The sequence below is a fragment of the Chaetodon trifascialis genome, chromosome 20 (assembly GCF_039877785.1).
Source record: "Chaetodon trifascialis isolate fChaTrf1 chromosome 20, fChaTrf1.hap1, whole genome shotgun sequence".
In the NCBI taxonomy this organism is placed as follows: domain Eukaryota; kingdom Metazoa; phylum Chordata; class Actinopteri; order Chaetodontiformes; family Chaetodontidae; genus Chaetodon; species Chaetodon trifascialis.
In genome coordinates this window covers 13,096,677-13,112,548 of record NC_092075.1, presented here as the reverse complement: position 1 = coordinate 13,112,548, position 15,872 = coordinate 13,096,677, and the positions used below count along the sequence as shown (strand labels likewise).

General features: G+C 40.8%; 1 protein-coding gene across 1 annotated transcript in view; it reads left to right on the top strand.

The window, feature by feature from the left end:
• Positions 1–15,872, top strand: part of LOC139349079 (transmembrane protein 132C) — a 152,340-nt gene that overhangs the window by 79,800 nt on the left and 56,668 nt on the right. The window contains exon 4 of the mRNA XM_070989566.1: positions 3,019–3,162. Coding sequence (XP_070845667.1) covers positions 3,019–3,162 — 144 coding nt within the window. The remainder of the gene's footprint in view (positions 1–3,018; positions 3,163–15,872) is intronic.

The following is a 15,872-nucleotide window of genomic DNA, read 5'->3' as shown; positions in this document are numbered from 1 at the left end:
TTAGGCCATTTAATCATTAAAAATCATAAAAACTGGTAAATATGCATTTGTCACACTTCACATTAGCTCCTGCAACTTTCTTTTTCTTTGACTCCTTATGTGGTCCTCAGGTTTGGACATAAGACCAGAATCATGACACTTATTCACATTTCTCTACTCTTTATATACAGTTGTAGAATACATCAAGCTATGCATCACCGATAGTAATCCAATAATATATGTAAAGATACAACACTGATTACTTTTCACTTTTAATCAGCTACAATCAATACTTGTAAAATAATGATGTTTGAAATGATGGGAAGACAATGTAATGCAATTTGGGTAGCTCGTAGTGGTGAACCTACGGAGGATTATCACCTGAATCTGCAGCTCTGCTCAGCTTAAATGTTTCGGTTCACTTTCACCGCCCTCAAAGTGTTGTTTTGGGCTGCAGCAGGCAGCTGTTTTCAGCGATAAAAACTCATTGTACACTACCTGCTCTGCACTAAGCAGCAGACAGGCACATTTAGAGACTAGCTGGTGAGCATAGTGGAGCATTTAGCAGCATTTAGCAGCCAGATATTTCCCTCAGGAGTTGGTAGAGACCAAAAACAGAACTAGAGAGATTATTGGGCTTCCAGTTGTCAGGTGGTCGGATGAATGATAATGATGCTGCTGGATGTGTGAATATGCAACTGTTTGTGAACCAGTTTGCCATATTCACAACTTGTTTCCAAGTTGCCAAAAAAAAAAATAGTTATTGCAGGTTTATTTAAATTGTCTTTTATCTTACATTGTTCTAATTCTCATTTTATTGGTAATGTTTTTGTTATTTTAGTCCTGCTATCTGGATATATTGTGTGGTATACTGTACTATACTGTGTGGTGTCTCAATGTTCTTATTTGCCCAGAGGACTCATGGTCTCACACAGTCTATTTAATTTCCTGCTGTGTAAAACACATTAATATTAATGTGCTGTTTCATTCAGCATGTGAGAGGCATGCCAGAGCGTAAGGTGTGTTGACATACTATTTGGGCAGTGGCCATCCTGAGGTGTCATTTCTGAGCATCAATCAGGGAGAGCTGAAAACTGTCTCTCCTGACAGCCTCATCTCATCTGTAAGTGCTCATCACACTGATGCAGGTTTTCAAGGAATTACTGAGGTGGCTTCATGTGCTGATGCATGTGAAAGGGGGCCTCCCTTCAAATTGCTTTCCCTTATTGCCCACCACCCCCTTCCCCACCAGAAATCATATTAGCCAAACCAATTTCATTTACAACATGCCTTTTGTTAATTTAGCCCCTTGAACTAATGCATGTGTGAGAGAAAGAGAAGAGAGTATATGATGCAGGAGGAAGAAGCAGGTGCTGTTCAACATCATGGTGGGATTCTGCCTTCAAATTGGAATTTTTGATCAATACAGCATATATACTGTAATGCTGGCGGAGTTATTCCATAGTTGATTATCGCTGCCCCCCCCCACAGACCACTGTCAGTGCTGAATCTACTTGTGAGTTTGCTGTAATTACTGTGCCGTGGCCAAGGTGACGACTGGGAAACAGGAGGGCAGACGGCAATCTGTCTTCTCCTCCTAGTTATTGTCTGCGTCTTCACACCGGCTGCCTTTATCTTTGCTCGTCAGGAGCAAAGACCAACTAAAGGCCAGTTATTACCGCCTCAGCAGCCTGGATAAGATCAAAGAAGAACAGTTGAACACTGAAGATGTAATGGATGTGTTCTTCTAAGGACTCCTGCATGGTTTGTCATGTCATTATCCCCAAGTTAACGCTCTCTTTTTCACAGTTCCAGGGCAGGGATGGTCTCCAATTATTTTGACATGGGAAAAAATTACCCAGCATTCATGTTTCACTGAATAGAAATGCTTTTTCCTCCTCACCTTTTTTTTTGGCACTGTCGGTGTTTGACTTTGAGATCTGCCTTTTTCTTGCCATCTCTTCCTTCTCTTTCCTCACGTAAAATATTCTGCACCATTCATGCCAGTGGTCTGAACAAGAGCAATTTGTCATGTTGGAAGAGGAAGCGCTGAAAGCCACTCATGTACTTCATGGTAATTTCATGTGGCAGAGAAGGAGGAGGAGAGCAACAGCTTGTCAGAACACTGGAAGTGGAGGAGCTCATGGTTTCTCTGACAAAAAGGGTAGGGCAGCGGTGGCGTGGAGGCTCTAGAGAGTCCTTTTAACACCCCAGTTATGGGGGAAAATGGCCAAAATTGTCTGGAGCGGAGCTTGCCAGCTATTTAATTGCTCCGGAGAGAGTCATGATATTGGGATATTTCAAGGTGTAAAACAGGACTTATCATGCGAGACTGCTTCATGTCATGGTAGTTACGCTTTCACGGAGGTTAATTTGAACCTACTTACACTTGACTCATGATGATTTCAATTCAGCCATATGTTGTAATGCTAGCTCTCATCACTGCTAATGAAATAGCTTGGCTTGTACCTGCCAGATTCACTATTCAGCCCAAGCTAAATGTAAAAAAAAGTTTTTAATTTGCTGTTATATGCTGCACAAAAAGGTTACGGTCCTAAAGTGGAAAGAATTCCTTTATGACCCGATTTTGTGAGAAAAGTGTTGTTTCTTTTGGCAACATTGAAAGCCTTTCAGAAGTGTTTTCTTCTTTCATAGGCTCAGTTTAATGTTTTTATATTAGTAAGGCATCTTTTTGATCAGGCTGTTAGTATTGTCCAATTTTGCTTAGCAGCTACTTTAATGTCCTTCTTGTGTGTGTGTGTGTGTGTGTGTGTGTGTGTGTGTGTGTGTGTGTGTGTGTGTGTGTGTGTGTGTGTGTGTGTGTGTGTCAGAGTCTGAAGTGTTTGTTTTGTGACCTCTGTGAGAGGCAATTAAAGCCCCACCTCATTTCATTTCCTTCTTTTGACACGTTTGTGTGACAGAGATGGCAAAAAAAAGACCAAAAGAGGCCATGGGTATTTCTGAAGCTGTTCTGGTGACAGCTCCAGCATCATCTAATGTAATTTAATTTCTCCTTTTTTGTTTGTTTATCTGTTGCAGAGTCAAACTGAAGGACGGCGTGGCGTTCCTGGGAGCCAGAGCCAGTAACCCTGTTGTGTGGACGGTGAGTCAGGATGTCAGAAGTGAAGGCCACAGGGTTGTCACCCTCCACTGTCGCAGGAAGGAGAACAGTTTTAGTCAAAGGTAGGTCCGACTCTCTCCGTCCACAGAATTAATCAACGTGCAAATGAAATATGAACTGAACCCCCTGCTGAACAACCAGAGAGCAGCAGCGCACTCGCTCATTTCTCGGACAGCTGTCAGTAGAGAGTGATTGCAAAGAGTGAGGATGAAAGAGGACATGACTCAGCATCTGAACTACTCATTCCTTGGCACTGTCATGCATGCAGGGCCGCAGCCAGTCCTAAGGGCAGTCACTAAATGTATTGCTCAAGGAAGACAGTGTTGTCCATTCAGTGCCTGAATGGATAAACTGGAAATAGTCTCCACATTGTCAATAAATCCCATGAAAAGACCAAAACCAACAATGGATTGTGTCCACTAACAAATATTGCCTGTAGAGCCAAAGACTGATATGGTTCCGCTGTGCCCTTGACAACCATTGTTGTCCAAAATACAATTGAAGACACATCACTGAGTCACAGCGTTTCACTGAGTGACATGCTCAGCAATTCATTTTGAGCCACATACACTGTATATTCAGAAGGGAATCGAACTCAGATTTTAAAATAGTCCATTTACTCCTGGTTGAACAGACAAGTTGCCTCAAACTGTTTTGGTTTTTCTTAGAAATGAATTAGAAGTATGTATTTGTGACACATTTGTGACCATAATTTATATTTTTCTAATAACAATGTATGAAATAACAATGGAAAACAATGTGAATGGGCTGCTTGTAATGATGAACCAACAAAGAATGATCACGTGAGTTTCAGCTCATTGTTTTGATTTTCCAGCATCATTTTCAGCCACAGCTGAAGCCTGCACCTTCTACGCAACCATTAATTTCACTTCATTTCAGTGCACTGTGAAAATCAACCCGCAGCACAGGCTTGATGCTTGCTTGAGATGGGCGATCCATCACCTTATACATCCCAGAGGGGTTTATTCTTCGCAGAGTTCTTATCATAATGTGGTTTTCAAAACCCTTGTGTTGCATTCAAAGATGCTCAAACATTTGAAGGTTGTTCCACTAATGAGCTCTGCTGTCCAAACGAATGTTTTGAAAAGAATAAAATGAATCGGGTTGTGTGTTGCATTAAAGAGACTGCTGTTCGATAACCGACTGGAGACTCTAAAGTGAGTCCTTGAATGTACCAACAGGAGTCTTTGCTCGTAAAATCATGCAACTTTGAAAAAATTAGATGTTTACTACAAAGGATTACATTTGTCAAGCAAGTTGTTTTTCATACTGCACAAATTAAGTAAGGGATAATGCCCGATGAGGTGTCCATTATCAGAAATGATTGGACGACGTGGAGGCGTGAACCTGGTTGCTTCTGCGCAGTCCATTCATTTCTGATAATGGACACCTCGAAGGCCATTATCCCGCTTATACCATGGTCACTTACGAAATAAATAAATATTAAATCAATTATTAATATGTTAATGTTGTTTTTTACCAGAAGTTTTTCACAAGAAGCGGCTGAGTGGACTATTTAATATCTCTCGTTGTGACGCGTTGCCAAGGTAACCGGCTCTGGCCACAGAACCTGCAGCTCGGTCAGCCGCAGCTGTTATATTAGGCCTAATCAGTGCAGGGAAGTGAGATGATTGCTTAACGTTATGTTACGTGATACAAAGTATCATTTCAGAGGGCAAGTGCACCTCTTACCGCTTGTGTGTGTTCAGAGGATGATGCGACATTTTGTTTCAAAGAATCAGAGTCCACAGATAGTTTCCTAAATCGTTTTTATTGCAAGAAATATTATCCACCATTCACTCTGATCATTAAATGTGTATCAAGCCAGTAAGTCTATCCTAAATCGTTTTTATAAATATTATCCACCATTCACTCTGTATCAAGCAAGTAAATAAGTAAGTAAGGTAAGCAAGACAGAAAGACAGGCGACAAACTATTTAAAATTAAATGCACTATGAAATAACGTATGTTAACGTATGTTAATGTATGTTAACGTATGTTCTGTTGCCACAGTTACTAACTAGCGTTTGAGCCAGCGCAATAATTTAGAACAATCAGGCTATTTGACCGGAAATTTTTTATAGGTGTCCTATAGCACTTTTTAACAGACATCCTGCAGCCAATCAGAATCGAGTATTCACCCAGATCATGGTATAAATTGAATATAAAAGGCTGCCTGAAAGGAAGGAAATCCATCTAAAACTTGGTGGTATGCTTTGAACATGGCTGCCAGTAATGTGAGGTACCATGTATACCTCATAATTAGCCGACAGGTTACATTATTCCAATGTGCTTGAGTCATCCTTTAAGTATGACTGGTATTTAAGGAAAGAAGAAGCATAATGTGATGTTTTACAACTTGGAGAAACTTAAAGCCTTTATGTGTAAAGTTCTGACAACATTACAGAGCACAAGAAAACATCTCTGACTTTCTGATCATGACAAAAGGACTTAAAAGTAGCTATGTGTGCTCATGATAGTGTGTGTGTGTGTGTGTGTGTGTGTGTGTGTGTGTGTGTGTGTGTGTGTGTGTGTGTGTGTGTGTGTGTGTGTGTGTGTGTGTGTGTGTGTTCATACAGTATTTGACATTCAACTCGACAGCTAAACGGTTTTAGGCAAAGACAAAGCACACAGGAAGTGACACACCCTGGCTGGGCTGTTATTTCCTCCTGGGTGTCAAGGTGACGACAGTGATGAATGACAAGTCATCTATCATTTACATGCATCTCTCTCACAGCCCCGCTGTGGAGAACAGACATTGAATTATACAGGGCTGCTCAAATCAAGGTCACACATGTTGAATCTGGTATTATGCCCTGCTATTCTGCACTCGACAAAAGACTACCTTGAAGTACTGAAATGATAATGCAACCCCTGCTGCGACCCTGTGCTTTTAGGTTTCTTTGGCTTACATATCAAATGGAATAACTGTAGCACATCAGTGAATAAAAAACATTATTCAAAGTCCTTGGAAAACTGCAGAGACCATCAAAACACTCAACTTTAATTTTGGAATTTTCTTTGATGAGGTTAAACAATTACAGAAAAAGCAACAGTCATGGTCTTTTCTACTCAGTCAGTTTCATCTCCGGGCCAGCAGCGCCAGCCTTGTGAAGCCAGCTCTCAAATCAGGTTTGCTGTCAATCCACAACATGAACCCTCCACACAACTGATAGGACAAACACACTGCTTGATGGGCTTTCATTCGTCTTTTGATATCCAAACTGGAACAAAATGAGCCGTCTGGACTCTTACGTTGTCCACTGAAATCACTTTTTGAATTACTTTTTAGGAAAGAAACAGGCCTCACGGTTGCAAAACCCAGCTTTATTTATGAGACCAAAACAAGGTTGAGGTGCCCAGTCTCTTCATCCATAATAGCTCTCTGATTGGTCAAACTTCCAGCTGGTGGGCTCTGTTGGTATTTTCCTGATTAGTAGTGTAAAAAATAGAAGATTCAGGCTGGCTTGAGGCAACAACAGAGCAAGATTTGTTGAATTAAGTCTGAAAGCCTTGAAAGTAATTTTCTAAATGAATTTAATTTATCTCCCTGGTACCTGCACGGATTTCCTTTTTGACATACTTTCTACTACTCATCAGTAATAAGTCCATACTCAGGGAGTGATTTTTTTTCGACAGCTGTTGTGTAGGTGGGAGATTTCCTATTAGTCAGATTAAGTGCAAAAAGATCTTCATTACCCAGAATCTGAATGGTGGTAATGGAAGTATATGGAGACTGAAACTGAGGAGTTTAAAAAGACAAGTGCTGGACAACATTAAATTTCCCTTAATGTCAATTGAAGCTCACTTCACAGGCCATTGAAAGCATCGCTGCCAGACACTGGAAGATAAACAGTGCGAGCGGGATGCATGTCCTCTGGCTCAGGGTAGAAAGTGCAACATTACAGCCAATAGTGTGACCGCCAGGTTCAAACTGACTCAGACAGCTTGAGGACTTAACTCCCACCAGCCAATCAGAAGAGGCAAGTGTTGGTCATGCAGATTTAGAGAGACAGTTGTATCTCAGTGTAATGATGCAAACGCGCACAGACACAAACTGCCCTCAAACACACACGATTTCTACATAATGACCACTTAGGGGAGGTCAGAAAACACATGTAGTCATGTCTCTAGGGTGTGCACGGTGTGTGTGTCTGCCTCACAACCGTAGTGTAGTTACTTTACCAGCCATATGGTCACTGTACTGATCTGCTACGCTCTGGAGAAACTCGAGGCAGCTGAGATTTGAGGTGTGAAAAGAGAAATAAATGACAATGTGATAGTACAAAAGAGGAAAAGAGGTGAAGCCGAGTCTAGGAGGACACAAAGCATATGAAATGAAGTTCAGTAGCAGTGTGTGAAGCATGGACAATAGAAGCCAGAGCTGATGTTTGTTCCTGCTTTATGCAAAAGATGAAAATAACATAGAAACCGCAGCCGACAGGCCAACAGATTGCTGTCTGTTATGTAACGAGAGGCTGAATGCTTCAGTCAGAGTAACATGAGCAAACCATCACAACCATCGTATTGTTTGTTCTGTTTAAAGCAGAGAAAGTAGCACAGCTAATATCCACCTTTGACTTTCAAATATATAAAGTATAGAAAGGTAATCACGTTTATGTATTTGAATGTTCATCATGTGAAACATTTTCTCTCCCTCTCTTGGTGCTGTAGCGCGCAAACCACAGAAAGCACACTCAATATCCTGACAAATGCTGATTTAGCCACAGTGAAGCAGGTACAGACGCCTGCTTGGGAATGCATTACATCTGAGTTTCAATACCACGCTGTAAATGAATTGTCCATATAACAGTAAAGACAGTGTGCCTAGTGGCAAGACTTGTATTCCCTTTGTAGATAAAGCGAAGCCAGCATGTAAATTCACACTCATCATAAGGTCTCAAAATGTTTTAGATTTTGCGTATTCCCAAAGAAACACTTTAGAAATCCAGCAGTTTCTTTTCTTTTTTTTTCAAAATGCTGATCTGTGTCGCAGAAAGCTGCAGTCAGCATTTTGTACTTGAGGGCAAATGCAGATGGGAAGGACTGCAGAATGGGTAGTGTAAGAGATAAGGAAATCCTACAGTGATCCAGACCTGATCCGAACTACATCTCATCAACATAGCTGCAACATGACAAGTTACACAGTAATGTGACATTCTATACATACATAATTGAAAAAAAAATAAAATAAAAAATAATAATAATAATAATAATACTCTGAACAAAAAAAAACACAAAAAAGAAATCCAGTTTCTGTGCACCTCTTATGCTAAGAGAGTCCGTGTTGATTTAGCCACAAATAGGCCACTACGTACATGATTGTGTAAGTCTCTGGGCTGCAGTAAAGCTGAGTGATGCAAGATCAAAGTGGCACAATGGTAGTCAGACAATGCTGCCTGCTCTGTTATGAAGATGTATTAGGACACTTGAATGCTAAGAGTTGTCCTTCACCAGCCAGTCCCCTGCCTCTGTGTCCTCATTGCTCTCTGTTACCATGGAATGAGAGGCTGCTTTTCCCCACCATCAAGCTAATTTATATTCTTTTTGCTTGCCAGTACCATTGAACAGAAAATCCCCATCAGTTGTTGGAATAAATAAGCATAGGAATGCACACACACTCTGTGAGTCTTCAACCAAGTACATCCTTTTAGATCTTGTATGCAGTTGGATGATGTCAACTACACACACAACCTTGATGACAGCATTAAGAGTGATAAAACGTAGTTTTGTATTTTAGGATGTCTGTCAGGTGATTCATTTCCTGGTAAATATAACTTGGATTGGATTTTTTTTTTTAAATTGCAACTAGGCTGCTTTCCAAACCAATATGTCATATTTTTAAAAGATGCTTACTCAGTGGAACCTTTCCGGAGCTTTGGAAAGAGTCTAAAATCATACCTTTACCCAAAGATGGAAAAGCAGATGTCACTGTAGACCTCTTACAATGCAGTCCTGAGATCCCTTCCCAGGCATGTTTAGCACCCATCCACACCATGACTCATGTGACCCTAATGACTCACACAGCGACTCACATGTGACTACAATGACTCTCAAGGCGGGAATGATTCTGCAAGAGGATAAATGCCTGGGCCCCCAGTTAGTTAGCACTGAAGAAGCCTCTTGAATGAGAGGCAAAATGTTTTCTAGAAGCTCAAGTAAGTCCAGTTTCCTTGTAAAGCACTTAAATGTAGACCCGTTAGTATTCTTACTGTGCCCTCAAATGCTAAATTATTTCAACTGAAATTGACTACTTACGTCAGCACAGCATGCTTATAGACCTGGGCACTCTACAAGCACTGCACACATGTCTGATCAATAGTTAACACATATAATGTCAGGAAACTAGATGGGGCTGTGCTCTTGGATTTTACTGCAGCCTTTGATTTGCCTGGACTAGGAGTTCCCTCTCTGGCAGAACACAGTCAGTGTTTTTCACTGGCAGCTTTTCTGCCAGTAAAAAAATATCCTGCAGCGTCCCACAAGGGAGTTGCCTGGGGCCACTTTTTTTTTCTATTTTTATAAATGATTAAGGTCTCCAAGTCTTGGTTAAATGGAATAACACGACACACTTCTTCTGGTAAAAACTAGTATACATCAGTGGCTGTCATGGGTATACACAACAAGTGAATTCCGGTCAGCTGGCAGTAGCCTGGAACAAGCTTTCTAACAACATCAGACAGGTCAAAAATAGATTTTGTTTTTTTTTTTTCTCTAGAAACGATCATAGATGCTATTGGTCTTATATCTGTTTTGAAACCTATGGCTTACTGTTGTTGGTTCCTTTATGTGTGAAGTTATTTCATATGTTTTCTGACCTTTATACCTGGTTCACACAGCATTTTTGGTCTCATTGATTCAGTGCAATTTTAATGTATGTTTTTTGCTGATGTGTCAATAAGACTGGAGGAGGACTGACAGCCACTCTGTGGAAGCCTACAAAGAGTGAAGGATGTTGAAGTGGGTCAGGTGGGGTGGGGTCGTCCACATAAACAGGGTTGACAGTGATGCTCCTGTAGCATAATCACATTGCAAAATCAAAAAGAGAGTCATCAGCAATGCATGTCAGGTTCTCAAGCTGCTTCTGGCTCCATTATTTCTTTATAATGAAAGCTAACACAATTTGGAGTTACTGTTTGATTGAGGGGAAGAGTTGAGAAAAGGAAACAAATGAAGGTTTTGTTACTGCAGTCGTAGTTCTCTGGCCCAATGCTCAACGTGTCAATCAGCAGCTTTTCCAAACTGCTGTGGGAGTTCGATTCGTAATTGCAGGAGGTGAGGCGTGGCATCTAAACACTAATTAAAGTAAACCAAATCTAATGGCCAGCATTTCTCAATCTGCGCTCTCCCTCAAGTTAACAAATGCACAGAGGGACGTGCTGATCGTGAGAGCAGTAAAGCTTTTGACAAAACATAAGGTCCCTCTCAGACATAGAAGCTATTTGTTAGAATGATATCTTTTGGGCTTTGGCTCTGTTTTAACATGACGGGACCATTATGGATAGAGCTGCAATGCTTGTGCAATATTTGGCATCTGGTGCAGAAAAGGGAGCAGTGGCACTGCTACAGAAGAGCACAGAGTCGAAATATAATGATGTGAGGGAAGATGAGTGTTCTCTCACAGGCTGCATCAATGCTGGATTTCAAAACTTTCTTTGCATATCAAGTATGTTTGTTTTCACAACTGATTAATCCACTGATTATTAAGCGATTGGTCATTCTGATTTACAAGAGGCACCTTCAAATCCCTCTCCCATCTTCAAATATTTTATTCTTATTTATTTAGCAGTATTTTCCAACCATCTCTGTAATATCCAAAGTCACTCAGTTTACTATCGTACATGACAAAGAGAAGCAGCAAATCCTCACATTTGAGAAGGTGAAGCTTGATGCGATTAATCAATTATAAAAATTGTTACAGATTAATATTCGGTGTATTAAACTAATCAATAAATTGACTGAATGTTTCAGCTCTCGTATGACAAATTAATTAATGACCTTTGTGAGTGTGAGGGATGCTTCTCCCTGGTGGATTCTCTGCTTCCCTCATCAGTTTCATCATTTATTAGATCTGAGCTCTGTATTTTATATTATGAAAGCAGCCAAGCATTGTAAAAAATGACAAGACATTAGGTTATGACTCTCATTTATATCCTTGTTACTCACATGCTGAATTTTGGCAGGATAGTCATAATGCTGTGATGAAAACTGAAGATTTAGTGAGGGGAACTGATGGTCCAATGATGGCCTCACAAGACAATTGAAAAATTCAAATAGAATTTTTAAAAAATCAGTGAAAACTGATTTTAATGATCAATCTGATGTGAGACAAATCTCCTCAGCACCTTAATTCCGATCACTCACACTAATTTGTGATTTATTCAAATGATTTTCTTTCAGTGGCAAATTTATTGCAGCATTCTCCTGTAATATATAATAAAAATAAGACACGTTTAGTATCACTTTTTTGTTAATTTAACCTTGTGCTACTGTAGCCATTCTGTTAATGAGACTGCATTCAGCTCTTGCACTTGTGCCATGTTTTAATTATTACAAAAATGCTTCTTCTTTGTACATTTTAAATAAAAAAGTGCCTCAGGTGTTTATTCAGACCTGATTGAAATTACTGAAAAAAAAACTGCCAGCACATCTATGTAAGGCAGCGAAACACTGAATCCGTCTGCACACTGTAAAGTATGAAATACTCAAATGTCTTTTTTCTTACTGTAAATATTAACTCGCTTGGCTCGTGTCTGTGTGTGTACATAGAGGCACGACACAAACAAACAAACAAACCAGTGAACAAATAGAACCCTCCAGCATCTTTTCACCTTCAAAGTCTACAGGATCATGAAACATGCCACCACATTCAGTTTGTCTGCTGTTGCTCGAGAGGACTCCCGCTGAGAGGGAGTGGGAGGAAGGCTTACTCTAAAAGACTGACAAGACAGTCTTACAACACCTACACAATGATGCAAGCCGGTAAACCAAAGTTCTTAGGGCTGCTATCTAAAAACAACACCATTGTCTTACATGTGAGTGACAACGCGACAAGACACCAGGATAAATGGAATTATAGTTCAGCCAACAATGTATGCTTTACAGTGTGCGTTTCGTCATGTTTGCACTTATTGCAGCTGTAGTAAAAAGTATTTTAGGGGCTGTGATTTGAAAAAGGAAAATCTTGCGGGGAAGTTGCACGAAAATAGTTCTGCTGAGCCTTTTGATGAGGAAAGTCAGCTCAGTGTGCGTGCTCTGGTGTGAAAATAGGTTAAAGATTCAAATTGTTTTCCAACAGTTGGTGAAATCATGTTTTAAGCATCAGTGAAATCGAGGCTTGTCATTCTGTGTTTGCCCTAGCCATCTGCTGAGGGAGGTGACATGAGCCTCTGAGGGTATTCCTGTGAAACAGAGGAAGCGAGCATCAGTGGGGGGAATGGAAACCCCAAGCTTGTTTTAGACTGAAATGATTAGCATACTCTGCAGTGTGCCAGAGAGAGAAGAAAGCCACAGTTAGCATATAGACACTCCTTAAAGAATCTAGTGCGATAAGATCAGCCTCTGCTAAGCATTGTTACATCTCCGTGCTAGATTTGCTTCCAGTACGCCATATATCCTTTTTCATTGTTATGTGAGATTACCTGATGAGAGCTACAGCTGTGTACTTCAAGGGGATGATAAATCAACATTATCTGTTAGGAATGGATGGATTTCCATGAAAATGTGCAGACATTCGTGTTGTCTAGAGTCACCATCAGGTCACATTCGACTTTGACCAATACTTTTGCTCACCTGCAAAACTGCTGACACTCCCATCAGCCTCTGTTGCACTTTCTGTTTAGTGCTGATATTAATCCAGTGCTAATGGCCACAGTACCATGCTAACATGCTAAACTAGCAAGGTTAACACAATGAATACAGCCTACTAAACATCAGCATGTTAGCATGCTGACACTAGCTTTTTTTTTGTCAAAACATCACTGTGCCAAAGCAGAGTCTGACACAGCTGCTAGCATGGATGTCGATTCTTGAGCTGTGTATCTAATCCATACTGCATACTGATTCTAAGCAGGTTTAGCGTATTTTGTGTGTTCACACTGGAAAAGTGACAAAATATAGTTATAGCCGGTATACATACCAGCATACACATACAGTGCAAATCTGTCTGCTACTTCAGCACCATGGACAGGGCCATGGATTTTTCAATACACAGCACACTTAGGCTGCTGTTATTTCAGAGCCATGGTCAGGACCATAGATTCTAACTTGAACAATCCTCAGTCAGACAAAGGATCAATGAGTCAGGCAGACCAGACAATCATATACAACTAACTCTCTGCTACTAGGCCATAGAGAGGGGGGATGGCAGGGAGCTTAGTCATTTTGCTAACAAAGGGGGTGGCATCCTCCTTCACCCTCCCTCATCCACCAACTCAGGCATGTTGCCTGAAAGACAAAAATTATATATATTGCCCAGTTCTAGTGGAGCTAGAAGGGAAACAGTAAGAGAAAATGGTGTTTTTATTGAACCAGCAGAGGTTTGTAGTCATCCAGAACATGAATGGATCAACAAATACACGGAGGAGTGTCCGTCCTTGTATTGCATGTTCAATCACACACAGGTTACCCTGGGCCCCAGGAGTGTGAACCGCCCACTCTGTGCCCCATATGGAAGCTGTGCCATATTCATGATCTCATAATGCATGTCTAAGTGGTCCTGAAACAGCATGTACATTTTAACCCAATTTGATTGATCGGTCTCATGATATGGTAATAATAGCCTGAGGCCGTGTATGGGGTGCAATCTTCCCCTGCTCTCATCACTTCTTCGCCCCATCTCAATGACAGGTTCTCTCACTTTCTCCACCCTTCATCTGAAATGTAAGACATTTATTACATGGCTCCCCTTATGGAAATCCTGTCATTAGGAAATAGTAGAAATTTGTCATTCATGCATGTATTTGTTGAGTAATGAGCAATAATGTCATTCCTCACTGGTTCTGGTGATTGTGTCCCATACCTTAGATGTGCGTGTAATTTGAGAATCTGTATATGTAGGATTAGCCTGCAGAGTTACAGTTTAGGCATAAATGCATACACAAGAGCTCATTTGAATAAAGAATGGTTTATGCATTTGGTGCTGACATTTGACTACACCCCATGAACTGTGAGCCCAGGCGGATGTACATTGTTTGGTTTAGTGAATACGTGTCTATAAGGCAAGGTTTACCCCATGCTGGAGAGTCGTTAGGAGCCGCAGTAATTGACAGAACAATGGTGGCTGAAGATTGAATGAGAAAGGAGTTCGATATTCGGAGCTCTTCGGTTCAGCTGGAGAGGTCAGAGGGCCTCGTGCTTTTCTTTCTGATTGCGCCAAGCTTTACTCATGTGGTGAATGAACATATACAATCAATGGCCAGGCCAAGCAGGACCAGTGGGACTGCATTTACAACCAGAGTTAAATCAAAGGTCCCTTCAGCGCAATCTGAATCCAATAGAGGAACTCCCCATGCATCAGCGAGATATATGGATGTTAATGACCTGCCTGCCGAGGGTGTCTGTGTGCGCACACATATGCACCTATTTATGTGTATTTGATTAAGTGCAAAATTAAAGAAAAGACTACTATTAGTTTGAGCCTTGAAGAGCGTGACAGTGTTGATTAGTTCTGTGTTGCAATCTGTTTAATTAATACTGGTTCAAAAGTACACTCGAGCAGACAAAGCAGAGAGATTTACACTGTGTGTGTGGGAGAAAGATGAAAAATGCCGTACGAGAAAATAAGAAAGATATAAGATGTCTTTATGTGTGTAGGTGTACGCATGTGCATGGATTTTCCTGCTTGTCCCTGAATGTGTGAATGGTCTTTTGAGTGCAGTGTTACTGATGATGGCGAGGGGAGGAGAAGCAGTTACCATCCCAGGTGGTCTAATTTGTATGTTTGGGACCTGCTGTTTTCTTCAATTGGCTTATCACAGGTACAGGTAGCATACAATTTGGTATGAAAAATATTTGACTATGTTCCATAATCCTTTTAGGTAATCATCCAGACGTGTTATTTTCTTGTATTTACCAGTAGGGCCACTAATGCTTTGGTGAAATGCTCTCTTCTCACAGTCTCCTTTATATTAAAAAAGATTACGACAGCAGTCCAAGGCAGGCAACTATGTAATCGTTAGATGGATCTGCACTATTGATTGTATGTAATTTAATTTGCATGAGTGGCATCTGAGTCCTGTGTGTTGCTGAGCCTTCTTGTGCTTTATACAATCATAAAGGTTCCATAGAGGGAACAGCCTCCCACGTATAACAAGATAAAAACACAAGTCTTATTTATTCCCTCAAACCCGTCGTCATTAATGGAAATCAAAATGGACGTGATGCCACTAATGAGCTATAATTAAAATCTCAGGGGAATGATTTATACCACATCCTCCTACGCAGATACTCTCTGCCTTCTCCTCCATCCAGCCTTCTTCCTTACATGAATTAGATATTTACTGTGGATTCTATCATATCCTTGACCTGCATGTTATCAGTGAACTACTATATCTGCCTGTGAAGCGAAATATACTTGATTAAGCCCTCTGGGGCTGAAACTGAACTTGGCCTTGGCTCTGTGGCTAATCCAGGTAAAGCAGCCCAAGACGTAGATGCATGAAATAAGCTTGAAACCAACAGGAGGTTAACTTCTGCGGCGATTTGTCAGTCTGGTTTGTTCAGGGGTCACATTTATAAACTGTGCTTTCCA